General features: G+C 45.7%; 1 protein-coding gene across 1 annotated transcript in view; it reads left to right on the forward strand.

Annotated features, from left to right (window-relative positions):
- The window catches only part of NKTR (natural killer cell triggering receptor), a 78,334-nt gene that overhangs the window by 50,839 nt on the left and 231 nt on the right, over window positions 1-27,264 (forward strand). Inside the window, exons 12-16 of the mRNA XM_065398195.1 lie at window positions 4,405-4,550; window positions 18,086-21,049; window positions 22,038-22,133; window positions 22,796-22,855; window positions 23,527-23,628. Coding sequence (XP_065254267.1) covers window positions 4,405-4,550; window positions 18,086-21,049; window positions 22,038-22,133; window positions 22,796-22,855; window positions 23,527-23,628 — 3,368 coding nt within the window. The remainder of the gene's footprint in view (window positions 1-4,404; window positions 4,551-18,085; window positions 21,050-22,037; window positions 22,134-22,795; window positions 22,856-23,526; window positions 23,629-27,264) is intronic.

The following is a 27,264-nucleotide window of genomic DNA, read 5'->3' on the forward strand; positions in this document are numbered from 1 at the left end:
GAAGCTCAAAATACTGTACATTATTTATCCAAGAAAAGTTTGAGGTGAGAAGAGCCTACATGGGGAAAGAGAGTTCCGATAATTAATCTAGCAGAAAAAGGCAAAAGAAGTTTGTTAGAAGCTGAAGCTATACAAATTTACACTAGAAATAAGGTGCAGATTTTTAAGTGAAGGTAATTAGCCACTGCAGCAATTTGCATAGGGATATGTTGGATTCTCCATCACTAAGTCTCTAAATCAATACTGGATATTTTTCTAGAAGCTATACTATTACTCAGACAGAAGTTCTTTGAATATTATGATCATGGCAGTAGCTATGAGGACGTTGTCATGCTTCAGTCCTTGTGGAGCCTCCCATTTGAGGCAAACCAACTTTTTAACCTTGGAATTGCTGAGGCCCTCTACTCCTTGAAAGATTCAAAGGTAACTGAGTATACTTTGAGTCTTTGACTCAGCTCCAAGAAGGAAGTAGCCACAGCTGCAGCCATCCTTCAGACAGCATTCCTCTGCCCACTATTACTATTGGCCATGGAGATGCCATCGCATATGACCCTCTGCCTCCTCGTCTGTTGCTTCACAGGCTTGGGCTCCCACTGGACATCAAGTTTGATGCCAATGTTGAGAGCCTAAAAGAACCACTAAAGAATTCTTTACTTTCTAAGATTCCCCATTCCTTTGGAAAGTGCCTTTTATTTTCGGGAAGCTTGGGCTGGGGTTACTTGAGACCTGTGGGTCCTGAATGTTGTATGTAGACTCTCTTCTTCAACTCAGACCAGTGGAGGGAGTTGCCCTTTGAGTTCAGGGCTGGGGGTTTGATTACCGTTACTTTCTTATCCTAGAGAAGAAAGGAGGTTGGTGACTCCCTCTTGGACCTTTGATATCTCAACATCTATATCCACCATTTCAAGTTCAGGATGGTGATTCTACCCTCCATAATTTCTTCATTAGGTCTTCAAGACTGGTTTGCAGCTCGTGACCTGTAAGATGCCTATTTACATATAGCCAGCAAGCCCTATGAGAAATCTGAGATATTTCCTGTGGAACATTTTATTACCAGTACAGAGTCCTGCCCTTTGGTCTTTCCACACTATGGGTGTTCTCTGAGTGTTTGGCAGTTATAGGAGTTCACCTAAGAAGACAAGGAATCCAACTCTACCTTTACCTCAATGACGGGCTAATTTGAGGCAGATCACTCCAACTGGTCATCTTTTCAGTTCAAGTAACTCACACCTGTTTGCCTCACTGGGCCTCAAGGTCAACAGACAAAAATCTACAATGACTTGGACTCAGAGCATAGAGTTCATAGGAGGACTGGTAGACTCCAGATCAGTGAAGAGTGTACCTTCCACAAAAAAGATTCCAAGCAATAGTAGGTGTCATCAACCAACTTCAGGATCACCCAGAATATCAGTGGAAACATGCCTCAGGCTTCTGGGACATGCAGTCTCATGTACCCATGTGAAGCGATTGCCAGACTTCACATATTTTTAATGGAGATATCCCATCTCCTAGAACTGGAAGGGACCTTGAAAGGTCATCAAGTCCAGCCCCCTGCTTTCACTAGCAGGACCAAGTACAGATTTTGACCCAGATCCCTAAGTGGCCCCCTCAAGGATTGAACTCACAACCCTGGATTTAGCAGGCCAATGCTCAAACCACTGAGCTATCCCTCCCCCCCATATGTTCTATGCACATTGTATCTACCCAAGAGACACTGAATGAACATAATGATTACAGTCCCTCAAGAAGTCCTCTCTTCGTTAAGTTGGTGGAAAAAGACTCTCTTCAGGTGTGCCACAGAGTATCCTATCTATACTTCTGTCTACCATGATGCTGATGGCAGACGCCATCACTCAGAGATGAGCAGGTCATCCAGGTCACCTTAAAAATCAGGACCTATTGTCCTCTCTGGAAGCTTGCTTCCATTTAAATATCTTAAAGCTCAAAGCTGTCAATTTCACATGCAGAAGATTCCATTCTCGACTCCGGAGATCCACAATACTAGTGCTGACAGACAACACCATAGCTATGCATTATTTCACCAGACAAGAGGGAGAAAGATTGTGTCTGTGCTCTGTCAAGAGACCATTTGGCTCTGTAGTTGGTGTATTCTGACTCTGATCAAACCGATGGCTCTCCACCTTCTCAACCTTCAGAACACCTTGGCAGATCAATTCAGCAGGCATCCTCAGACAACTGGGGTGTTCTGTCAGACTTCATCCTGCAGAACATTGTTCACAAGTATGGATTCCTAGAAATAGACCTATTTGCCCGAGACCAGGAACAAGAAGTGTCAGACATTTTGCTCCCGAAGGGGTTCAAGCCCAGGCTCCCTGATAGATGCATTCCTCATCCCCTGTACACTGAGACTGATGTATGCCTTTCCCCTGATCCCCATGATACTGAGAGTTCTAAGGAAACTGAGGCAAAACTCAGATTATGATAGCCCCAGCATGGGCCAGGCAGTTCTTATATTCAGATCTGAGGAACCTTTTAACACAGCACCCCCCACCCCCACCCTGCTGACCCTGCCTGATAGTCTTGCAGAGCAATAGCCTCTTAGACCCAGCTTCATTACATCTGACAGCCTGGATCCTGGCTGCGTGACACACACCAAAAGAAGCTGTTCAGCTGAGGTTTGGAATATCCTGCTCCAAAGCAGGAAACCTTCAACCAGAGAGACTTACAAAGCTAAATGGAAGAGGTTTTCTATCTGGGCATCTCAGCACCAGCTTCTTCCATTGTCATGAATAATTTCAGCAGTGGTTGGACTGTTTACTAGCCCTGAAACAATCTGGGGTTTTCTCAGGTCCATAAGGGTCCATTTATCAGCATCATTCTCCTATCCGGGGCAGTGCACTTTTTTCCCCAGCTCTGGAGCTCCCTCTATCAAGGGACCTTAGTATTAGCAGAGCTGATGGGTTCTTCCTTTGAGCCCATAGCAATCTGTTCCCTATGCCACCTCTCACTGGAGACTGCCTTTTTAGTAACCATTTCATCATTTTGCAGGGTAGGAAAGATTCAGGTCCTCATACAGTATTTCATAAGGATGGGGTTACTCTTAGACCTCTGCTCAAGTTTGTCTCAGAGTTCCAAATAAACCACTCCATTCACCTCCCAGTTTTCTTTCCCAAGTCTCACTTAACCCCGTGGGAGAAGCTAAACTTCACACAGAAAGGGCACTGTCTCTTTACATTGACAAGATAAAATCGTTCAGGAGCACCACCAGACTATTTGTGGCCTTTGCTGATAGAGTTAAGGAGCAACCTATATACATTCATGTTATCTGAGGAGGTCTCCAGTTGTATAAGGACATGTTATGAGTTAGTCAGATTCAATCTAGCTAGCCATATTGGAGCTCATTGCACTAGAGCTCAGGCTATCTGACAAATGGCCCGACATCTGTAATTTGTAGAACAGCTACTTGGAGCTTGGTCTGCATATTTACAAGACACTATTCCTTAATAGAGGCTTCCAGATTGGATGCTCATTTTGGAAGAGATGTACTGCCGTCAAATTTAAATAGGACTTTTACCACCCTCCTCCAAGCAAACAGACAACTGCTTTGTTAGTGAAATACATGTAGACTCAAAGAAGAAAGGTTTGTTATCCTGCAGTAACTGTGGTTCTTTGAGATGTGTTGTCTGCATGGATTCTGCAACCTTCCGTCCTCTGCTCTTATGGAATCCTACTGCTCTGGGGTTCTGTTTTGGCAAAGGAACTGAGACAGTTGGATTCACTTAATCCATTATGCCGTCAGATGGGGGCCCTAAAGTGAATACTGCTGACCAATACTGCGAACAGATCTCATGCACATGGGACACATGTCCAAATGGGTTCCACTTTTGGTGCTCAACATACCTTGAAGAACTACACTTACTGTAGGGTAAGTAATTGTTCTTTATGGGCTTGATGCAGAGAATACTGGGTGAGGTTGTTTGTCCTGTGTTATTGAGGAGGTGAGACTAAGGCCATGTCTACGCTGCTGTGATTGATGCAGCGGGGGTCTAGACCCGCTAAATTGACCGCAGAGTGCTCTCCGGTCAATTCCGGTACTCCACCGGAACAAGAAGATTAAGGTAGGTCAACAGTCGAGCATCTCCCGTCGATGCAGCACAATGTAGACACTGCAGTAAGTCGACCTAGGCTACGTTGACTCCAGCTACTTTATTCATGTAACTGGAGTAGCACAACTTAGGTTGACTTACCACAGTAGTGTAGACTAGGCCTAAATGATCACTATCGTCTCTTGTGGCCTTAAAATCTATGAATTTATGGATGAGACTCCTGACTTTGCTTGTGTTATTGAGACCAGCTAAATGATACTTTTGCCTCAGTTCTCTCCTATTGGGTACTTGGTTTCCTTTTTGCCCTTTGTTTAAGCCTGCTTTTGTACTCTTCCAGCGATACCACACACCACCTCGATCACGATCCTGTTCTGAATCTGATGATGATGAGAGCAGTGAAACCCCTCCTCATTGGAAAGAGGAGATGCAGAGGTTAAGAACATACAGACCACCCAGTGGGGAGAAGTGGAGTAAAGGAGATAAGTAAGATCTTTACTACAAATTTTAAACGGTTATATATGTTACTTGTCTTCACGTTCAGAATAATAAAAATAGAAAAGACTTGTTCCATAACCTTTCCGTATTGTTACTATGCCACGGTCTCTCTTGGAAGCACAGTGAAAATGAAATGTATCAATCTTGTAAACAGTCCTTATACAGTTATAAATGTTTCAACAGAAGCAGCTCTATCAAGAAATTCTAATGACTTGGTAACTGTGGTGTGAATTTTGTTATACCATCAGAGTATATGTATAGTCTTGTTCAGTTTTCTGCGTTTATGTATCTGATGGTTCTTCTTCGAGTGCTTACGATTCCAATCAGTTGTGCGCGCGCCACGTGCACGATCATGGGAAGATTTTTACCCTAGCAACACTCGGTGGGTCGGCTGAGGCGCCCCCTGGAGTGGCGCCTTTATGGCGCCGGATATATTCCCCGGCCGACCCAGCACCCCCTCAGTTTCTTCTTACTGCCCATGACGGTCATTGGAACTGTGGAGCACAGCTTTGCTGATCTCCACTCTCCCTAGCATTCGCTTTAGTACTTGTTAATAGTTTCTGATTAATTGTTAATAGTTGGTTATAGTTGTTAATAGTTGTGAATTACTTAGTATAGTTGGAGTTAGTTTAATCAGTGCGGGGGAATGGGGTCTTCTCCCCTATCCCGGTACCCAGGCCCATGCCTGGGTCTCTAGGCTTCAAACCCTGATCAGCTTGCCAGAGGCCGATGCCAACGGGAGACCCCCATGACTCTTGCCTAAGGTGTCTGGGGGAATCCCAGCAAGCAGACAAGTGCCGCATTTGCAAAACCTTCAAGCCGAGGACCAGGAAGGAGCGGGACTTTAGACTGAAGCAGCTCCTTATGGAGGCGGCACTTAGCCCGGTCCCTTCCTCCGCGTGCCGAGACTCGGCACCGTCGTCCTCGGTGCGGAGTGCCCCTGCCACACCGCCTGGTCCGGCACCACGTTCAGACTCTACCAAAGACTCGCGGCACCAGATCTCCCCGGCACCTCCACCACCATGGCGCAGGTCTCTATCTCCGAGCCAGAAGCAGCAGCAGCCCAAGCAGGTGCCGGCCACTTCTGATTTGTCGGTGCGACAGCCGCTGACGCTTCCCGCACCGCAGTTGGAGCCATGTCCATTGCCGGAGCGCATAGGACAAATATTGACTCCTGCACCATCGACTCCGGCACCGCAAGGGCCGTCGAGTCCGATGCACGTAAGCTCCCCGGGGCACACTGCGGTCGAGCTGAGACTATCCTCCACACCGGAGACCTTTTCAACGGCGCGGGACTTGATCGCACTCACAGAACCGACTCCTCTGCAGCCAGCAGCACCTCCGGCACGGATGGTGCTGTCGAAGGGAAAGCCGTCCCTCATGCGACCACTGTTGCCGAGTGAAGAAGGACGACACCGGTCCCAGTCCCGATCTTCCCGGCACCCATCACAGCGTCGCTCGCAGTCCCAGCACCGTTCTCGTTCTCGGCGCCGGTCGTACTCGCGATGCCACTCCGGCTCGTGGAGATCCGAATCGCGCTACGGCCGGTACCAATCGGACTCCCAGTACCGGTCAGAGCGGCACTCGACCCGGAGCCGATTCCGACGCCGATCTCACCGGAGGTCGCCATCGACATCCAGATCAGGCTCCCGGTACCGATACGACCGCAGGCACCGATGGACGTCTCGGTACCGTTCTGCCTCACGGCACGGTACAGCACCGGGGTACTTGGCAGTGGCGCGTACAGCACCGCCTTGGCCATCTCGCTCCACCTCTGCGTCGTCACACTCGCAAGGTGGCTACCACGCCCAGGACCAGGGCGAGGGCGGTACAGGCCAGTGGCTAGAAGAAGGCCAGGACCCGGGCCACGAACCCCCACAGTGGTCCTTTTGGACCCCCTGGGCATACCATCAGGCCCAGGGGGCTCCTTCAGGAGCTTCCCGTTCCGCCCCTTCGGAGCCCCAAGTACCGGAGGTCACTGTGTCTCGCGCCTCCCCCTCCTCCCCCCGGGAGGCTCGGCGGCGACTGCTCCAACGCCAATGCAGGACCACGCTTCTAGCCTGATGGATCTTGAGCAACAAGATCCTCCACAAGAGGACCTCGCGCAGGATCCCTTAGTCCCGGGGGTATCGTCCTCGCCCGATGAGGCAGTGGCGGGGACTACGGTTTCGGGCCCTCCTCCTATGGACCTCCGCGCCCACCAGGAACTACTCCGCAGAGTGGCGTGCAGTATATGAACCTCCAGGTAGAGGAGGTGGTGGACATTCTGTCCGCGGAGGCACCGTCCAGAGTTGCCCTCCCCGTCATACGAACCATACAGGCCAATGCCAAGACAATCTGGCAATCGCCAGCCTCTATTCCACCTACGGCCAAGGGGGTGGAAAGGAAGTACTTTATCCCTTCAAGGGACTACGTGCACCCCCAACCGTGCTCCCTTGTCGTGGCTTCGGTCAACGAGAAGGAGCGGCACGGTCAGCAGGCCCCGGCGCCTAAATCAAAGGACGCTAGACGCCTAGACTTGTTTGGGCGCAAGGTGTACTCAGCCAGAGGTTTGCAGCTCAGGGTGGCCAACCAGCAGGCACTCCTGAGCCAATATGATTATAATTCGTGGCACTCTGTGGAGAAATTCAAGGAGTTGGCTCCACAGGAGTCCAGAGAGGAATTTGGGGCTATAGTAGAGGAGGGCAAGAAGGTGGCCAGAACCTCCCTACAAGCCTCTCTGGATGCAGCAGACTCGGCAGCTAGGACCCTGGCCTCGGGCATAGCCATGCGCCGCATCTCATCGCTGCAGATCTCTGGCTTACCACCAGAGTTACAGCAGACCCTCCAGGACCTGCTCTTTGATGGCCAGGGCCTATTCTCTGAGAAGACAGGCTCAAGGCTGCAGAGTCTGAAGGACTCTAGAATTATCATGCGCTCTCTGGGAATGCATAACCCAGTAACGCAGAGAAGGCCCTTCAGACCACAGTCTCGGAGGTCATACCCTCCTCCTCGGCCGAGATAGGACTTCTTTAGAAGACGCGGCCGAGGTGGTAAAAGGAAACAAACTGGATACCAAGCCAGCCGAGCCCAGGGCCCTCCCAAGCCATCGGCAGGGCCTAAGCAGAACTTTTGAAGGTGCGCCAGAGGACGGAGCACCAGTCTCCATTCAGGATCCCTCCCCGCCTTTCCCAAATTGTCTCTCTCCCATTTCCTCCATCCGTGGTCCTACATAACATCAGACCGTTGGGTCCTACGCACGGTGGAAAGAGGATACTCCCTCCAATTTGCTTTCTCCCCCCCCCCCCCCATCCCTCTTCAGGGACCCTTCTCACGAGCACCTCCTTCTATAGGAGGTCCAATCACTCCTGGCTTTGGGAGCGATAGAGGAGGTTCCGGGAGAGTCAAGGGGCAAGGGCTTTTATTCCTGCTAGTTCCTAATCCCCAAGGCCAAGGGCGGGCTTTGGCCCATCCTGGATTTACGTGGACTCAACAAATTTATGGTAAAGTTGAAGTTCCGCATGGTCTCACTAGGGACCATTATTCCTTCCCTGGAGACTGGTACGCCGCCTTCGACATGAAGGACGCGTACTTCCACATTGCGATCTACCCAGCGCACAAATGCTTCCTTCGCTTTGTGGTCAATCAACAGCACTTTCAATTCACCGTCCTTCCTTTCGGCCTATCCACGGCCCCCAGGGTGTTTACCAAATGCATGGCTGTGATGGCGGCCTCCCTTCGTCGACAACAGGTCCAAGTGTTCCCATATCTCGACAACTGGCTTATTCGGGGTCGCTCCAGGGATCAGGTGCAGTCTCATGTTCAGTCGGCTGGACCTCCGGCTCAATGTCGCGAAATCCACTCTGGTACCAACCTAGAGGATAGAATTCATAGGAGCAGTATTAGACTCAGGCCTGGCCCGGGCAATTCTGCCGGAAGCACGCTTCCAATCCCTGGTGAACATCGTCCACAGCCTGCAAAGCTTCTCGACCTCGACCATGAAAACATGCCTATGCCTCCTGGGACACATGGCCTCTTGCACGTTTGTGACCAGGCACACCAGGCTGCGACTACGTCCACTCCAAGCCTGGCTATCAACAGTATACCGCCCCGGTCGGGACAGCTTGAGCACAGTGGTTACCATCCCGCCAGGGGTATTAACCTCTCTAGGCTGGTGGCTGGACCCCAAATCAGTGTGCGAAGGGGTGCCATTTCATGCCCCGCAGCCCTCCATGTCCCCAGTCACGGATGCATCATCCCTGGGATGGGGAGCCCACCTCAGGAACCTCCGTACGCAGGGGCTATGGTTGGCAGGAGAGTTATCCCTGCACATCAGTGTACAGGAACTCAGAGCAGTGCGCCTGGCGTGTCTAGCATTCCAAGAGCGCATTCAAGGCCGTTGTGTTGCAGTCCTCACAGACAACACTACGGCCATGTTTTACATCAACAAGCAAGGGGGAGCCCGGTCATCCCCCCTCTGTCAGGAGACCACTCGTCTGTGGGAATTCTGCATAGCCCACTCGATCCATCTGGTGGCGTCGTTTCTCCCATGGGTCCAGAACACCTTAGCGGACCACCTCAGCAGATCATTCCAGGCTCACGAGTGGTCGGTTTGCCTGGACGTCATCCACTCTGTCTTCCTGAAGTGGGGCTTTCCCCTGATAGACCTATTCGCCTCTCGCAAGAATCGGAAATGCCAGGTGTTCTGCTCTCTCCAAGGGCGCTCTCCGGGTTCCCTGTCAGACGCCTTCCTAATTCAGTGGAAGGATCACCTGTGCTACGCCTTTCCTCCATTCCCGCTAGTCCACAGGGTCCTAATCAAGCTGCGCAGGGACAGAGCCAGTCTGATTCTGGTCGCCCCGGCATTGCCCAGACAGCCCTGGTATACCACTCTCCTAGAGCGGTCGGTGGACACCCCGATTCCACTCCTGCTGTGGCCAGACCTGATCACTCAGGATCACAGTCGACTCTGTCATCCCAACCTGCAATCTCTCCACCTCACAGCGTGGATGCTGCATGGCTAAATCAGTCTGAGCTGTGCTGTTCTCACTCGGTCCGGCAGATCCTTTTGGGTAGCAGGAGTCCTCTACCAGGTCCACATACTTAGCCAAGTGGAAGCCGTTTTCCTGCTGGTGTGCCCGGAATCATACGACCCCCCCCTACTGGCGTCAGTACCTATCATCTTGGACTACCTCCTGTCCTTAAAGCAGCAGGGCTTGGCAATATCTTCCATCAGGGTGCACCTGGCAGCTATTTCGGCTTTCCACCCAGGCGAAAACGGGCGCTCGGTCTTCTCCAATTCCACGGTCAGCAGATTTCTCAAGGGGTTGGAGCGCCTGTTCCCACTAATTCGACAGCCGGTCCCTATGTGGGATCTTAACCTGGTCCTATCCAGACTCATGGATGCCCCGTTCGAGCCAATGGCCACCTGCTCGCTCCTGTACCTTTCCTGGAAGACCGCCTTCCTCGTAGCTATCACCTTGGCGAGGCACCTGTCTGAGCTCAGGGCACTCACATTGGAACCACCATATACGGTGTTCCACAAGGACAAGGTACAGCTGCGACCCCACCCGGCCTTCCTCCCTAAGGTGGCGTCTGCCTTCCATGTCAACCAGGACATATTCCTCCTTGTCTTGTACCTGAGGCCGCACACCTCTCTACGGGAGCAACAGCTGCACTCCCTAGACATTCGCAGGGCCCTGGCCTTCTACATCGAGCGAACGAAACCCTTCAGGAAAAGTCACAGCTGTTTGTTGCTGTGGCAGACCGGATGAAGTGCCTTCCGGTCTCCTCCCAGCGCATCTCGTCCTGGATCACATCATGCATCCGTGCGTGCTATGACTTGGCTGGTGCCCCATCTACGCACCTTACCGCCCACTCCACGCGGGCTCAGGCTTCATCCTCTGCTTTCCTGGCGCATGTGCCCATTCAGGAGATATGTAGGGCAGCGACTTGGTCATCGGTGCATACCTTCGCCGCCCACTATGCAATAGTGCAGCAGTCCAGGGGTGATGCTGCATTCAGTTCAGCGGTCCTTCACTCCGCGACATCTCACTCTGATCCCACTGCCTAGGTAAGGATTGGGAGTCACCTAATTGGAATGGATATGAGCAAGCACTCGAAGAAGAAAAGACGGTTACTCACCTTTGTAACTGTTGTTCTTCGAGATGTGTTGCTCATATCCATTCCAAACCCGCCCTCCTTCCACTCTGTCAGAATAGCCGGCAAGAAGGAGTTGAGGGGGTGCTGGGTCGGCTGGGGCATATATCCGGCGCCAAAAAGGCGCCACTCCAGGGGGCGCCTCAGCCCACCCACCAAGTGTTGCTAGGGTAAAAATCTTCCGTCGATCATGCACGCGACATGCGCACACCTAATTGGAATGGATATGAGCAACACATCTCGAAGAACAACAGTTACAAAGGTGAGTAACCGTCTTTTATTGAATATAAGTCCTAAACAAAACATCCCAATTGCTATGAACTCCTTCTGTCTGTTCATATATTGTAAGATTGTTTGGTAGAGAAGCACAAAATAAGTATGAGAAAATGGTTAAGCTTGGATTTCAACATAACTTAGGAATCTATAGTTCTCCTTCGAATGATTGTGCACACATACATTCCAATGCAGGTGTTTGTGCACCCAGTGCACTTGAGTCAGAGACTTTTGCCAGCAGTACCACTATGCAGTGGATGTGTCCCTGCTCTCCTTGTTCTCTCAGGCAAAGACATAAAAGGGGCCTGGCCACCTCCTCCCTTTCAGTTCCTTCTCACTGCCCACAGTGAGCATTGGAACTCCCTGTAGCATTTGCTTCAGTTAGCCAGCATCTCTAAAAGTTTGTTTTATTTATTTATATATGTAATATAGTTAGTAGTAGTCTAGCTAGCTGGCTAATTATAATTTTTAGTTCGTTATCCTGGAGGATTTTAATATGGAAAAAATCCCCAGGTTTTTAGCAGTGTGCCACCTGCGGGGCCATTATCCCGGTCACAGATGGGCACGAGAGCTGCTTGATTTGTCTGGTTTAGATGAGGGACAAATGCTCTATTTGTACCTCCTTCCTCACCAGGACCAAAAACAGAGGAAATATTGACTATCGTGAAAGAGGCGATGCATCTTGCATCATAGTTGAGCCCTGACCATGACGCAGGGGACTCAGATTCAAGCAGAAGTGCCCCTCCAGCTCCTCCTGTTTTAAAACGCAAGTCCAGTGACAAACATCATGCTTTGTCTTCCCTGTCAGCTTCAACAAAGCGACATGTGCATTCCAATGCTAACAAATCCTCAAAGTTTTGGTCTTTCCCCAGAAAATCTTCCGGTAAATCCTCTGGTACCTGTTTGAGGCTTCACAAATGTAAGTGCTCACCAGTTCCATATGAGGGAGCACCGTCAAGTCCAGTGTCTTCACCCATGATGAATCTTTTGTCCTTGCTGACTAATATATATTGGCTAGCATGTAAATATTGTGTGTGTGGTATAAATTAAGCACAAATACTGTAACAGTGATATAACCTAAACCAGCCTTTACCATAATCTTGTTCACTTCCTATGCTAAGTGTCCCATAACACCTTGCATTTACTGAAATCAGCATTTGTCACAAGCAGATAGGGAACTTGTCAAAATCAAGATATATTGGTTCTGTCTCTCAATACAAGCTACGGAAGTACCTTCACAGATCAGTACCTGGAATGCTAGTATCCAAAACCAAAGTAAAGAGGGAACAGAATAACAAGTTAAGAATATGGAAGAAAGTGGTGGGTTGGATTTTGGTGACGTGTAGTAAGAATGTGTAGCTTGTAAAATCATATAAATAATACCAGCTGAAATGTGTAACTTGGGGAGCACACCTTCTGCATAAGGTGAATATAACATTGTTTCATAGGACTGTTCTTCAGAGACTGGTATCATATAGGACCTTTTTCCTGTACCGTGTTGTTAAACCTGACTGACATTGGTTATTTGGTCTCTTGACTATTTTTCATAATGAACCAAAGTGTGGTCATGCAATTGACTATGCAATTTATCAGCTCTTTTCAGCTGTTTCAGTCTGCCTGTGTTCCACTGGTACTGTTGACACACTTACCTGAGGTACCTTCCACCATGTGGGCCTTGTTGTCCTCAGGGGATCTCCTTTGTTTTTCCCTGCCGGACTCTCCTCTGCTACAACCAGTGACAGTGTCTTCAGTGATAGTGTCTTCAGAGCCATCAACATACCTGGCACCGCGGGCACTATCCCTGTTAGTCACCTCTCTGATGACTGTATGCAAAACTGTACTCTGAAATGTCCCTAGCCTGTTTGCCAGAAGCTGGGAATGGGCAACAGGGGATGGATCACTTGATGATTACCTGTTCTGTTCATTCCCTCTGGGGCACCTAGCATTGGTCACTGTCGGAAGACAGGATACTGGGCTAGATGGACTATTGGTCTGACGCAGTGTGGCCATTATTATGCTCTTATGAGTTATGCTGGCATCATTGGCATGGATCACTTCATCTTCATTCGGCCAACCCCAACCCTTGCTTTGTTTGGAGCCTAAAGTCTCTTATATCCAGGCCACCTAGAACACCAATGGGAACTGCTCCTCCATATTCTGAGAAGGCTTACATTTCTTCTTCTACCTCAAAAAGAGAAGAATCTGTCTCACCTTTGACACTGTTTAGATCGCCTTACAGGTCTTCAACTACCAGACCTAAAGGTCAGGATTGGTCTTCCTATAAGGAAATCCCAGCCTGGGGTCCCCCTTACTGATCTTGGGCTGCTCCAAAAGAATCTAGATCTCCCTCACTCTAGAAGGAATTCTCCTACTCCCCTGCTGCCAAAAACCTCTACTCATCATCCTGCTACCATCCCTCAACCTGCTGTGCTGGATCCTATGGAAGAAGACGAGGAATTAATGGAAGAACCCTTAGATCTTCCTTCTCCTATTTCTTCATCTTCACCAGATAAGGCAGTCACACCCGAGACTTCATCTCCCCCTCCAAGGACTTCAGAGTTTTTCAGGACCTGATTAGGAGGGTTGACACTTTCTGGTGGGGGTACAGTAGAAACTTGTACAAGACAATCCACCACACTGTCCTAGTTATTTTACAGCCCTCTCCCGCAGGAAGAGTTGCACTTCCCATCAGTGAAGCATTACTGTAGGTAGCGAAAACTCTCTGGAAAACTCCAGCCTCTATACCACCTATGGACAAGCTAGTGGACAGACAATAGCAAATCCCTCAACAAGATTTTGACTATTTCTTTACCTATTCAGTTCCTGATTCTTTGGTGTTCACAGGTGCTAATGAATGATCCCATCAGTCTCACCCTTAGGCTACTCCCAAGGATAAAAAAAAATGAGAGGCTGGATTTATACAGCCCAAAGATTTCTTCCACTACCACACTTCAAATAAGAGTTGTTAATTATCAGGCTGTTTTGTCAAAATATAACTTTATTAATTTCTTTGCAATTTCTAAATTTGCTGACAAGTTGCCAGAGGAATATAAGGAATGGTTTTTAGTGCTGGTTTCAGGGGCATCTTACAGCTTGCATGTCTCTTCAGGCAGCAGTAGATGCTGCTGATACACCTTTGTGTTCCAAAGGCATTGCAGTCTCCATGCCGTGTTCTTTCTGACTACAGGTTTCTGGCATTTCAAGGTTGCTGCAGAACACAATAGAGGAATTACCTTTTGAGAGTTCTAAACTGTGTGATGCTAAAACAGATGACGCTATGCACACACTGAGGGACAATCATGCAACACTTGGTTTGTTAAGCATTTATACTCTGGTTACCAAGAGGAAACTGTTTAGGCCCCAGTCTTACTCCAGATCCTCTTTCCAACAGAGGTCATAATATGCGTTCAAGATAAGGTCAAGTCCTTCCCGACATAACTAGCCATCTTAATCGGTGGGAGGTCCTTCTCACCAGGCAGCTTCATCCTCCAAGCAATCATTTTGACTTTTTAGTCGAGGACAGCACACCAACTACATCTCTTCCCTGGATCGCACCTGTCCCACTTTCAGTGTGTTTGGGAAAGCATCACCTCAGACAAGTGGATGCTCAGCACAGTGAAGGAGGGATATGTTCTCCAATTTACCTCCCTTCCTTTTCCCAACCCACCTTCCCGTACCTTTTCAGTGACCCTGCTCACTAGACTGTTATTTCAAGAACGCCAGTCTCTTCTATAATTGAGAGTGACAGAAGTTCTTTACCAACACCAAAGCGTTTCTATTCCTGGTACTTCCTGGTCCCAAAGAAATCTGGTGGCCTTCACCCCATTCTAGATCTAATAAAGCTGAACCATTTCATCAACCAAAAAATATATATATATATCAAGATCAGGCTGGTTACCCTCACTGCTTTTATCCCTTCCCTGGAGATTGGTATGCAGCACTCAGTTTACAAGACACTTACTTCCATGTGGCGATAAATTCCTCTGACAAGGAAGTACCTTCGATTCTTAGCAGACACCAATCATTACCAGTATGCAATGCTTCCCTTCGAACTGTCATCAGCTCCAAGGGTCTTCAAGTGCATGGAAGTTGTAGCGGCCCACCTCTGCTGCTGGGGTGTTCAGGTATTTCCTTACCTTGATGATTGACTAGTTTGTGGAGCATCAAGCAACCAGGTCCAAAACAGCATTCTAATCAGGCAGTTGTTCTCCCATCTGGGTCTGAAACTAAATGTGGACAAATCACAATTATAATCAATGCATATCCTTCATAGGAGCAGACCTTAATGCCAGGACAGCCAAGTCTTATCTTCCAAATGAAAGATATCAATCTTTAACCTTCCTTTCCAAAATCCTGAATTCCTACCCAATGACAACAGTGTATGCCTGCCTTCAGCTCTGGGCCACATGGCCTCATGCATGTACGTAACTCTGCATGCCAGACTTCACCTTACCTGTCTGCAGGCCTGGCTCCATTCAATATATAGTCCTTCCCAGAACCCTCTGGACATACGGATTTGCGTACCTGCCATGAGTGCTTCAGTCTGTCGTTTGGTGGTTGGATCCCCACAATGAGTGCAAGATGATTCCATTCTTGTCCCCAGAACTGACTATGACTCTGATAACAGATGCTTCTACCAAAGGTTGGAGAGCCCATCTCGGTCAACTCTGGACACAAGCTCTTTGGTCGCCCCAGGAAGTTTTGCTCCACATAAATGTGTAGAGCTCCGAGCTATTAGTTTGCCTGCAAGATGTTTATGTCCACCATCGAGAATCTGGTGGTACAAGTTCTTACATACAGCACCACTGCCATATTTTATCTGAAGAAGCAGGGAGGTGCAAGATCGTCCCAACTGTGCCAGGAGGCTATCCTATGGAATTTATGCATTCATCATGTTTCCGTGGAGGACTTTCACCATCCAGGATTAAGAAACACACTTGCAGATTCCAACACAAGTGGTCAATCAGGAAGGACGTTCTCCTCCAGATTTTTCACCAGTAACACATTTGTTTGGAACCAACCTGAACAACAAGTGCACGAGATTTTGCTCCAGGATGGGCTGCAACACCGATTCCGTCACAGATTCTGTTCTTTTTCCATGGTCCAGTTGTCTTCTATATGCATTCCCTTCTATGCCTCTCATTCCAAGAGTATTCAGAAAACTGAAAAGTAACTTCAATCTTGATGTCCAAGATAGTATTGGTTCACAGTCCTTCATCAGCTCTCTGTTCGACCTCCATTAACTTTGCCTCTGGTTGAGGATCTGTTGTCTCAGAACCAAGGTAAGTCTCTTCATCCAAACCTCCAATCTCTCGATCTCATGACATGGATGATCTCTGGTTGAATTCTCATGAGAAATTGTGCTCTCAAGAGGTTCAGACCATCTTTGAACAGCAAAAAGGAACCCACTAGAGCCACATATGCAGGAAAGTGGAAGAGGTTTTTGATTTGGGCACAATCTTAACATTTATCGCCCCTTCACACAGAGGCTACATATGTACTGGAGTATCTGTTGCCCCAAAATGGTCAGGCTTTCAGTTAGTTCTGTGAGAGTTCACCTGCTTCTATTTCTGCTCTACATCCACCAGTAGATGGGTTTTCCATTTTCTCTCACTCTCGTTTCCTGATTTTTGAAAGATCTACTCAATGTTTACCCTCCTATGTCTGATCCTGTACCTATATGAGATCTAAGTCTAGTCCTCTCCAAATTCAATAGACTCCCCCCTCCCCCCCCCCTTTTTGAGGCTCTGGCTACAACCTCATTACCGTTACTGTGTATGAAAGTGGCCTTTCCGGTGGCAGTCACATCTGCTAAGATGGTTGCAGAACATCACAATTTTCTTGTTGATCCTCCTTTCATGGACTTCCATTAAGACAGTTTCCTTTAGATCACGCCCTAAGGTAGTGTCAGCTTTCCATCTGAGTCAATCTATTAATTTGCCGGTGTTTTTCCTGAAACCTTTCCTCTAAAGCTGAGAAAACACTTCATACATTGGATGTTCATAGAGTTTTGGTGTTCTACTTGGACTTCACTAGAGTTCTCCCAAGCTTTTCGTAGCTTATGCTGAGCAAGTTAAGGGTCAGTCAGTGAATCACTCATTGGATTTTTGACTGCATTAAGCTCTACTGCAATCTTGCTGAAGTCTCTCCTCCACCAAGAGTAACTTCACTCCATGTCCACTTCATCAACATTTATGACCAATGTTGCATTTGCTGATGGCTGCAAGGCAGTAATGTGGTTGTCTGTACATACTTTTTGCGCTCATTACACCATCTCTCAAGCGTCTCGTGACAATGCCAACGTTGGCAAGTCAGTGTTACAATCTCTGTTCAGATGATCTGAAGTCCCCCCACCTGTAAGGGAACTGCTTATGCATCACCAGTAGTGGAATGTATATGTGCACAATCACACAAAAGAGAAAAAACAGTTGTTCTTTGAGATATGTTGTGCACGTATACATTCCAGGACCCTCCCACTTTCTCTGCTACTTTGGACATTATATACAACAATGCGAAGGAATAGAGAGGGAGGCAGTAGCCATACCTGCTTTATGCCCTCACCTCAGAGCACGAGGAAAGCAGCGCACATGCTCCATCTGGTGGTACTCCTCACAAAAGTCTGACTCGAGTGCACGGGGTGCACAAACACCTGCAGTGTATATGGGTACAATACATTTCAAAGAACAACAGTTACTGTACTGGTAAGCTACCAGTTGTTGTTTGTTTGTTTTTTTTGGATGGTGAGATTGTGCAGTATATAAGCCAATCACATCATTTAGCTTATCTGCATGCTGTAAAACTAATGATTAACTGATATTGATAGCTATTATCTCCCAGATGAGAAGTAGCTGTCTAATAACTTCATAATTAATTAAAGCCATTTCACATCTGAAAGGGAATTTTTTGTTATAGTATAATAGGCTTTTTTAAAGATGTATATGTACCCCTGTGAAAGAAGGCCTTATTTATTACCAAATATAGCATTTTCCTGTATCTAGTTTCATTCAGCTCTCTGGAGAACCAATTGTATTGATATTCTATATTGGATGTAGAAAATAAGCAAACTAATTTTAAGGAATTTCCTTTAATGTCTACTTTTTTTTTTTTTAAAGGTTGAGTGACCCATGTTCAAGCAGATGGGATGAAAGAAGTTTGTCCCAGCGATCAAGATCTTGGTCACATAATGGCTATTCTGATCTCAGTACCCTGAGGTATACCAGCCACCACAAAAAGCACCGAAAAGAGAAAAAGAAGACAAAACACAAAAAGAAAGCCAAAAAGCAAAAGCATTTCAAGAAACATAAACAAACTAAAAAAAAGAGAACCTCACCCTCATCAGAGGTAGAATCCTCTCGTTCTTCTATCAGGAGGACAAAGTCATCTCGGGATCGTGAGAGGAAGTCTCCTTCTTCCTCATTATCTTCTAGACGCTCATCCAGAAGAGACTGGTCTAAATCTGACAAAGATGACCAGAGTTCATCAACTCTATCGAGCAGAGATTCTCGATCATATTACAGGTCCAGGTGTAGATCCAGATCTAGATCTAGATCAAGGTCTTATTCCAGAAGGAGTTCTAGATCAAGAACAGCATCTAAATTGTCTCATTCTCGAAGCAGATCAAGATCTAGCACTAACTCCAGGCATCACAGGACAGTTTCAAATTCACCACGAAATACTAAAGCAGAATTGAATGAAAATAAGCCAAATAAGACTGAACCTGTAAGAGCAGCAATACCACAGAGTGATAAAGTTGTAGTACAACCTGTTGTAGCTGAAAATATTCCGGTTATATCGTTAAGTGACAGTCCTCCACCTTCCAGGTGGAAACCTGGACAAAAGCCCTGGAAACCATCCTATGAGCGAATTCAGGAAATGAAAGCTAAAACAACCCATTTAATGCCTACCCAAAGTAACTACAATTTAACAAATATTAAAGAGGTTAATACTTCCTCCTCCTCCTCCCGTAAGCGACAAAAGAGTTCAGATAGTGATCGAAGTGGTTATTCAAGGTCTCATAGTGAGAGAAGTTCAGATAGTTGGCTAAGATCAAGGAGCAGGTCTTCTCGAAGCAGATCCTACTCTAGATCTTATACAAGATCAAGGAGTCCATCTAGTTCAAGATCAAGATCTCGGTCAACTGGCAGATCTCAATCACCAAATAGATACCGCAGTGATCAATCAGGTTATAGCGGGTCATCATCTTATTACTCTCTTAGTGATGATGATAGACATGGAAGCAAAAGGAAATCTGAATCCAGTGAACAAAATTTCCAATCATTGAAGAAAAGGCAAGAGAGTAGCTCTGAAAGTAGCACAGTTGTCAGGAAGAGTAAAACCTATGATGAGTCTTCTCAAGGACGAAAAGAGAGTGAGAGAAGATCATCTTTAGACTTTTCTACAGATAGTGAGCATTCTGTTAAAATACAGCCAGTCCAGGAGAAAGAAGGACATTCTCAACCAGAAGGAGACAACCAGAAAGAGAATAAAAACAATTTGACTGCTGACAGAAGTGAGGAGAAATCCAAGTCTGAATGGGACAGTGACCATTCAAAAAAGAAATCTTTGAGGGAGAAAACTTCTGAACAGCATAGAAGTGGTGCAAAGACAAAAAGAAAGACTTATTCAGGCAGTAAATGGGACTCGGAATCAAATTCAGAAAGAGGAGAGACTAGAAACGGTAGAGAAGATTCTAGGCCCTCGTCCAGTAAAGAGGAAGGTGAGGCCACATCAGGATCTGATACAGAGCTCAGTCTTACCAAAAGCAGGGTGAAAACTAAATCAAATTCTTCAGAAGGTTTTCTGGATTCTTCTGATCATACTTGGAAAACAAGCAAGCAACAGTCCTCCTCTTCTGCATCTGAGAATTCCCACTCCAGTTTGGCAAATATTAAAGGAAAGTCAAAAAAACACAAACATGGGTCCAAAAAGAACCTCAAAAAATCACATTCCAAAAAAGCCAAAGAGAAATCAAAGGAGAAAAAAGAGAAGAAGCATAAGGTTCAGAAACAAAAAGAGCTTTTTCACTGGCAGCCTCCACTGGAGTTTGGGGAGGAGGAAGATGAGGACATGAATGAAAAGCCTGTTACCAGAGATGATAAAAAACAAAAGCAACTTACCAGGGACCGTAAAGATAAAAACCAACAAGCTTATGAAAACAACAAAATGTGCAAAGATAAAACTGGAAATGGTGAAAAGTCTTGTGAAGATGAGAACCTCTCAAGTAGGAACACTACGTGCAATACATCACCAGAGCATAGTCACCTTAATAAAGACAACAGTGAGCACAACTATTCAGCCAGTACATTAAATCCAGAAATAAATGTGGCTACTTCAAAGAAAGGTGTTAAACATATTGAAGAAAGTAAACAAAATGGATCAGAGGATTTTATGCAGACAGATGATAACATGGAGATTTGTACTCCAGATCGTAACTCTCCTGGGAAGGTGGTTGTGGACATTTTGTCTCCTGTCATCCTGAGTGCTAAATCTCAGACTTTAAATATTAATGCAAACAAAGATTTACAGAATGAGAACCCTGGACCAGACACAGCCAAACAAGGAAACCGTATTAAACAATTGATCAATGTTAAAGAAGTCAAAAAAATAGAAATACAAGACAGTAGCTCCGTCACCATGGTCGCTACTGTGGAAAACACTTTGAAAACTGAAATAACTGAAAATACACAAAGCAGTATGATCGATAATAAATGGAAACCTTTACAGGGTGTAGGTAATCTACAATCTGCTACTACTAGTAGTGCTGCAGAAGTTACAAACAGTACTTCAGCACCTGACTCTAAGCCACAAGGTTTAAGAATAGAAATAAAAAGTAAAAATAAAGTCAGGCCAGGATCTCTGTTTGATGAAGTTAGAAAGACAGCACGGTTAAATCGGAGACCAAGGAACCAGGAGAGTTCAAGTGATGAACAGTCTCCTCCAAGTAGAGATGACAACAGCCAATCCAGGAGTCTAAGTAGGTCACGAAGTAAATCTGAATCTAAATCCAGACATAGAACAAGATCTCTATCCTACAGTCACTCAAGAAGTCGATCACGAAGTTCCACTTACTCATATAGGTTAGTAATTTGTTATGTAATCTCTGTTTTAGTAATCTACAGTTTTACTTAAACAGTAAGCAAATGAATTTGAAATAGAAGTGCAAGTTCTGTGTTGACAGGATCTCTCATTTTCCAGCAGTAATGTGCTAACTAGAAACTAGCAATATATCTCTTCACTAACTAGTTTGCAATAAAGCACTTTACTTTTCAAGTTTATCTTAAAGTGTTAATTCTGTTTCCGTCACTGTTCATTTTAATTATATTTCGGTATAGTAACTCCTCACTTAACGTTGTAGTTATGTTCCTGAAAAATGCAACTTTAAGTGAAACAATGTTAAACGAATCCAGTTGTCCCATAGGATTTAATGTAAATGCGGGGGGTTAGGTTCCAAGGAAATTTGGGGGGGGGCAGACAAAAGGAATTATACTGTATACTGTACAGTATTGTGCTGTACTGTATTGTGGTTGGGAAGGTGCCCCAGCTTACCCCACACAGGCACAGCCCGCTGCAGGCAAGGACACTAGGAAGCACCTTTGCAGCAGCTTCCCCAGAGAACAGGTTCGGATTTTGCTGGGAATGCTCCAGGCCCGTCTCTTCCCCCGCTCCACCTCCTCTCCGGAGCATGCCACATCTCTTTCCCCCCTCCCCCCCCCTTAGCGGCACTTAGGATTTTCGGGGGGGGGAGAGGGAGGAGTGGAGACACGGGGCTTCCCCGCTTCTGCCCCTCCCTCCCAGAAAGTCCTAAGAGCCGCCAAACAGCTGGGGAAGCACTGGGAGGAGGAGGCGGAGAAGCGGAACTTGTGCAATGCTCCCTTGTAAAGTCGCTGCTCTTCCACAGAATCTTACAAGCAGGCAGCCAAACGACGTTATAAGGGAGCATTGCACAACTTTAAATGAGCATGTTCCCTAATTGAGCAGGGACGTAACATTGAAACAACGTTAAGAGAGACAACGTTAAATGAGGAGTCACTGTATATGCTTTTCAAAGTTGTTTATCAATTATAGATCAAGAAGCTATACAAGAAGCCGAAGCAGAGGATGGTACAGTAGAGATCGGTCAAGAAGTCGAAGTAGATCTTACCACAGTTACAAAAATCATAGGTAAGGATACGATTTTGTCAGGGAGGTCACAGAAGTCATGGATTCTGTGACTTTAATGGATGTCAGTGACTTCTTCAGCTGGAGCATTTCTCAGGGCCTTCTCTCCCCCTCGCCCCCAGGGTCTGGAGTAGCATGGCTGGAGTGGCTTTCAGCTCTTTGCCCCCCTTCTAGAGTCTCAGGGCTGAAGCGGCTCTCAGCCCCTCCCCTCCACCCCCTGCAGTGGGGCTTGGACTGTCTGTCCCCCACTCACCAACAGGTCACGGGCTTCTGTGAATTTTTATTTATTGCCCATGACCTGTCCGTGACTTTGAAAAATTCCCATGACAAAATCTTAACCTTAATCATAGGTAAGTTTCTGTGATTGAGATAAGAATACCCTGAGTATGTGTTACAAATCAGACACATCCTAGTAAGTTAAATTAGTTTTTTTGATGTTGAGTTGTAGCTATGCAAGTGCATCCTGGAAGCAATCTACTCTGAAATATGTATACTTTTTAAGAATAGAAACAGACTTTTGTAACTGCTTATTTTTGAAGAATAATTACGTTAAATGTCATGCAGTGTGGACAAGGAATATCAAGAAAGTCACTTAGAATTTTTTTCTAATTCAGTCCTTGGTCCGAATTTAATGATTAAAATGTATTTCTTTGATTGTGTCACAGTCGAACCTATAGTAGAAGTCGATCCAGAAGCAGTTCATATGATCATCACAGTCGATCCAGGTATGGATTATGATACTTCACGAACACTGGGAACAAAGTAATTTTTATAATGAGCAAATATATTAAGACAGTGATATTGTTCAAAGTACATACAGCTTTATAGTAAGCCAAAATATTGCAAACTTACCTTTCTGAAATTAAATCAGATTGTTTTAAAAGAGGAAAAGAGCAATCAGAGTATCCCGATATCAGTCATGGGCATGGTATTAGGCCCTGAAGAGAATTGAATTGATTGGTGCCCTTTACTGCTGCTTTCTACTCTTTTGTCCTCTGTTTTAAATCCCCCCAAATTTTTCTTCTGTTTATTTTACAAGAGTATGGCCAAGGAGGGATGTCAAGGCTTGATATTCTTGATACTTTGTGCAAAATTTGTCGACAGATTTGTAAATTTTTTTTATTTTATTTTAAAATATATTGTTATTTTTAAAAGTAAACCACTTCTTTGGGTAAACCGCTGCTTTGTGAAGAAACTTTATACTCTTCCTGATAAACATTTTATTACATTTACAATTATTTTGGCTTATTTGCCAAATCCTTCAAGTAATAGGAATATAGCAACAAAAATCTTTCCTTATATAAATGTCTTTACAAGAAACATCCAAAATTCTAATTTTTATCATTTTAGAAAAGAACTTTCCAAAATCTTCATTATTTTTTCCCTGTTATAATAGGTCATATACTTATGATAGTTACTATAGCAGAAGTCGTAGTCGAAGTAGAAGTCAGAGGAGTGACAGCTACCGCAGATCTCGAAGTTATGACAGACGATCCAGGTATGTAATTTTTCAGTGCCACAATTTCAAAAACTTAACTGTACACAATTAATTTCCTTAGGTGCTTTACTGGAAGTTTATAAGGAACAACATTTCAATAGATGCAGTCTTTTTTTCAAGTATAAAATGTACTGTTACTAGCAAATTTGTTTAATGGTAAATTAAGAACCAGAAATATAAAGAGTTAACACAAACACACGCAATCCGTACTTCAAAAATTCCAAAATAAAGAGGAGGGCAGAGGGATTTGAGAGGAGAGAGAAATCATTGTACTATTCTATGTAATCCATTGTGTGGACGTGTGCATATGTTCATCTCTACACATGCATATACACATTTTTTAAAAATCTGTCATTTAGTTCCTATTGGCTAAATCAGGAATAGTAATTGCAGAATTTAAATTTGACCATGCTTGTGCTTAAATGCCATGGGTATAAAGGACCGAAAACTACTCTGAGTGTCAAGATTCTACTGGATGGTAGATCCTTTTTAGCTAGACCTCAATGTCTCATACAAAAAACTTGTGAAAGGGAGATGAAAAATAACTATGCTAACAGGAATGACAATCGAAATGATGCTTCCTACAATGTAATTACAGCTACAATTAAAGTAACTCTAAGTGTAATTACATTTACACTTCTATAGACTTTGGCTACATTCTTCACAGTCCAATTGCTGTTAAAGGTGACGTTCCTAGCACATGTTTAAAAAAGAATCATTGTCTACAAGCCTAGTGCATTGCTGGTATTGCTGTCTGTACAGTGTGGTCCATGATATAAATTTGGGACTATATATCACCCTCAATCCACAATGGAATTCCTTCAGATGTCTGTGGGAGGCTTGCACAAAGATCAAGGGTGGAATATGATCTTTCAGTAGTAAGTTAAGTTAAGTTTTTTAGTTGTTCTCTCAACCAGCATCACTTGGTGGAAAAATGTGCCAGTGTTTAGCAACATCACTGTTTCTGCCCTTTTTTTCTTGCTTCTCCATTCTCCTTTCTTTTTTCATTCCCCAATTTTCTTGTTTCCTCTATATTTCTCTCCTTGTAACAATTCCATTTCTAGCCTGTGGAAATCACTCCCACCCCTTCCCATCCCATCCACTGGTGACATAGGGCTTGTCTACACAGTGCAGTGTAATACATCAGTGAGGTGTGAATTCTAACATTCACCAATGTGTTGCATGCTAACTGGCCTGTGTAGACCCTGCTGGTGTGCACTCAAAGTTTCCTACTGTGCACTAGAGAACTTTTAGTGCGCACCAACAGGGTCTATGTCAGTCAGTTAGTGCACAACACTAGAATTGACACCCCCACACTGGTGTGCATTACCACACTGTGTAGACATGCCCATAAAGTTAAGTTTCATTATGCATTAATGTTGACATCCTCATGAGGATAATGGAGGGTGGGAAGTAGACCCCTCTGAATAATTATAATAATAAATAATTAATAATAATTAATGGAGATATCCCATCTCCTAGAACTGGAAGGGACCTTGAAAGGTCATTGAGTCCAGCCCCCTGCCTTCACTAGCAGGACCGAGTACTGATTTTGCCCCAGATCCCCAAGTGGCCCCCTCAAGGATTGAACTCACAACCCTGGGTTTAGTAGGCCAATGCTCAAACCATTGAGCTATCCCTCCCCCCAAAAAATTAATGGAGATATCCCATCTCCTAGAACTGGAAGGGACCTTGAAAGGTCATCAAGTCCAGCCCCCTGCCTTTACTAGCAGGACCAAGTACTGATTTTGCCCCAGATCCCTAAGTGGCCCCCTCAAGGATTGAACTCACAACCCTGGGTTTAGCAGGCCAATGCTCAAACCACTGAGCTATCCCTCCCCCGATAGCCTGTTTCAGGCTGCCTGCAAACATCAGGAAGACAACATTGGATCAGGGTACACTTATTTACATTTGGAAGGTTTTCTTCACAACCAAAAGGACCAAAAAAGAACATCAAGCGAGCTGCATCCTGGCCATTGGCCAAGTATTCAACACTTCTGGTTTATACAGCCAGGAAGTGCCTATGCTCATTTTGATATGCTGATATTTCCAAAACCTAATTTTATCATTTCAGGGGGCCCAGTCTTGCAAACCCCTTCTCACATGTTGATTTGATACTACTCACATGAGGTAAGGGTTTTGCAGGATTAGGCCCTTGGAGAAAACATAATTAAATCCGCTCTAAGGATCCATTCAAAAAGACACTGCCTGTTCAGCCTGTGCTAGCTCACTCAACTCAAGCAAAACAAAATATATTTTTTGGTTCTACTTCCAAAATTTAGTTACTCTGGGTGATATCCTGGCCACACTGAAGTTAATGGCAAATGCCCTGTTGACCTCACTGCAAACTCTGGAAATTTAGCAACATTTTGGATGTAACAAATAGGCTTTGAAATGATGAAGCTCTATCAAAATGATCACATTTTCAATGGAATCATAGAAGATTAGGGTTGGAAGAGACCTCAGGAGGTCATCTAGTCCAACCCCCTGCTAAAAGCAGGACCAACCCCAACTAAATCATCCCAGCCAGGGCTTTGTCAAACCGGGCCTTAAAAACCTCTAAGGATGGAGATTCCACCACCCCCGTAGATAACCCATTGCAGTGCTTCACCACCCTCCTAGTGAAATAGTGTTTCCTAATATCCAACCTAGACCTCCCCCACTGCAACTTGAGACCATTGCTTCTTGTTCTGTCATCTGCCACCACTGAGAACAGCCTAGCTCCATCCTCTTTGGAAACCCCCTGCAGATAGTTGAAGGCTGCTATCAAATCCCCCCTCACTCTTGTTTTCTGCAGATTAAATAAGCCCAGTTCCCTCAGCCTCTCCTCATAAGTCATGTGTCTCAGCCCCCTAATCATTTTTGTTGCCCTCTGCTGGACTGTCTCCAATTTGTCCACATCCTTTCTGTAGTGGGGTCCCAAAACTGGACGCAATACTCCAGATGTGGCCTCACGAGTGCGAATAGAGGGGAATAATCACTTCCCTCAATCTACTGGCAATGCTCCTACTAATGCAGCCCAATTAGCCGTTAGCCTTCTTGGCAACAAGGGCACACTGTTGACTCTCATCCAGCTTCTCGTCCACTATAATCCCCAGGTCCTTTTCTGCAGAACTGCCGCTTAGCCTATCAGTCCCCAGCCTGTAGCAGTGCATGGGATTCTTCTGTCCTAATCCCTGCCCTCCAGCGTATCTACCTCTTCTCCCAGCATAGTGTCATCAGCAAACTTGCTGAGGGTGCAATCCATCCCATCATCCAGATCATTAATGAAGATGTTGAACAAAACCGGCCCCAAGACCAACCCCTGGGCACTCCGCTTGATACTGGCTGCCAACTAAACATCGAGCTGTTGATCACTACCTGTTGAGCCCGACGATCTAGCCAGGTTTCTGTCCACTTTATACTCCATTCATCCAATCCATACTTTTTTAACTTGCTGGCAAGAATACTGTGGAAGACCATATCAAAAGCTTTGCTCAAGTCAAGATGTATCACGTCCACCGCTTTCCCCATATCCACAGAGCCAGTTACCTCATCATAGAAGGCAATCAGGTTGGTCAGGCATGACTTGCCCTTGGTGAATCCATGTTGACTTTCCTGATCACCTTCCTCTCCTCCAAGTGCTTCAAAATGGAT

Source organism: Emys orbicularis, chromosome 2 (genome assembly GCF_028017835.1).
Source record: "Emys orbicularis isolate rEmyOrb1 chromosome 2, rEmyOrb1.hap1, whole genome shotgun sequence".
Lineage (NCBI taxonomy): Eukaryota > Metazoa > Chordata > Testudines > Emydidae > Emys > Emys orbicularis.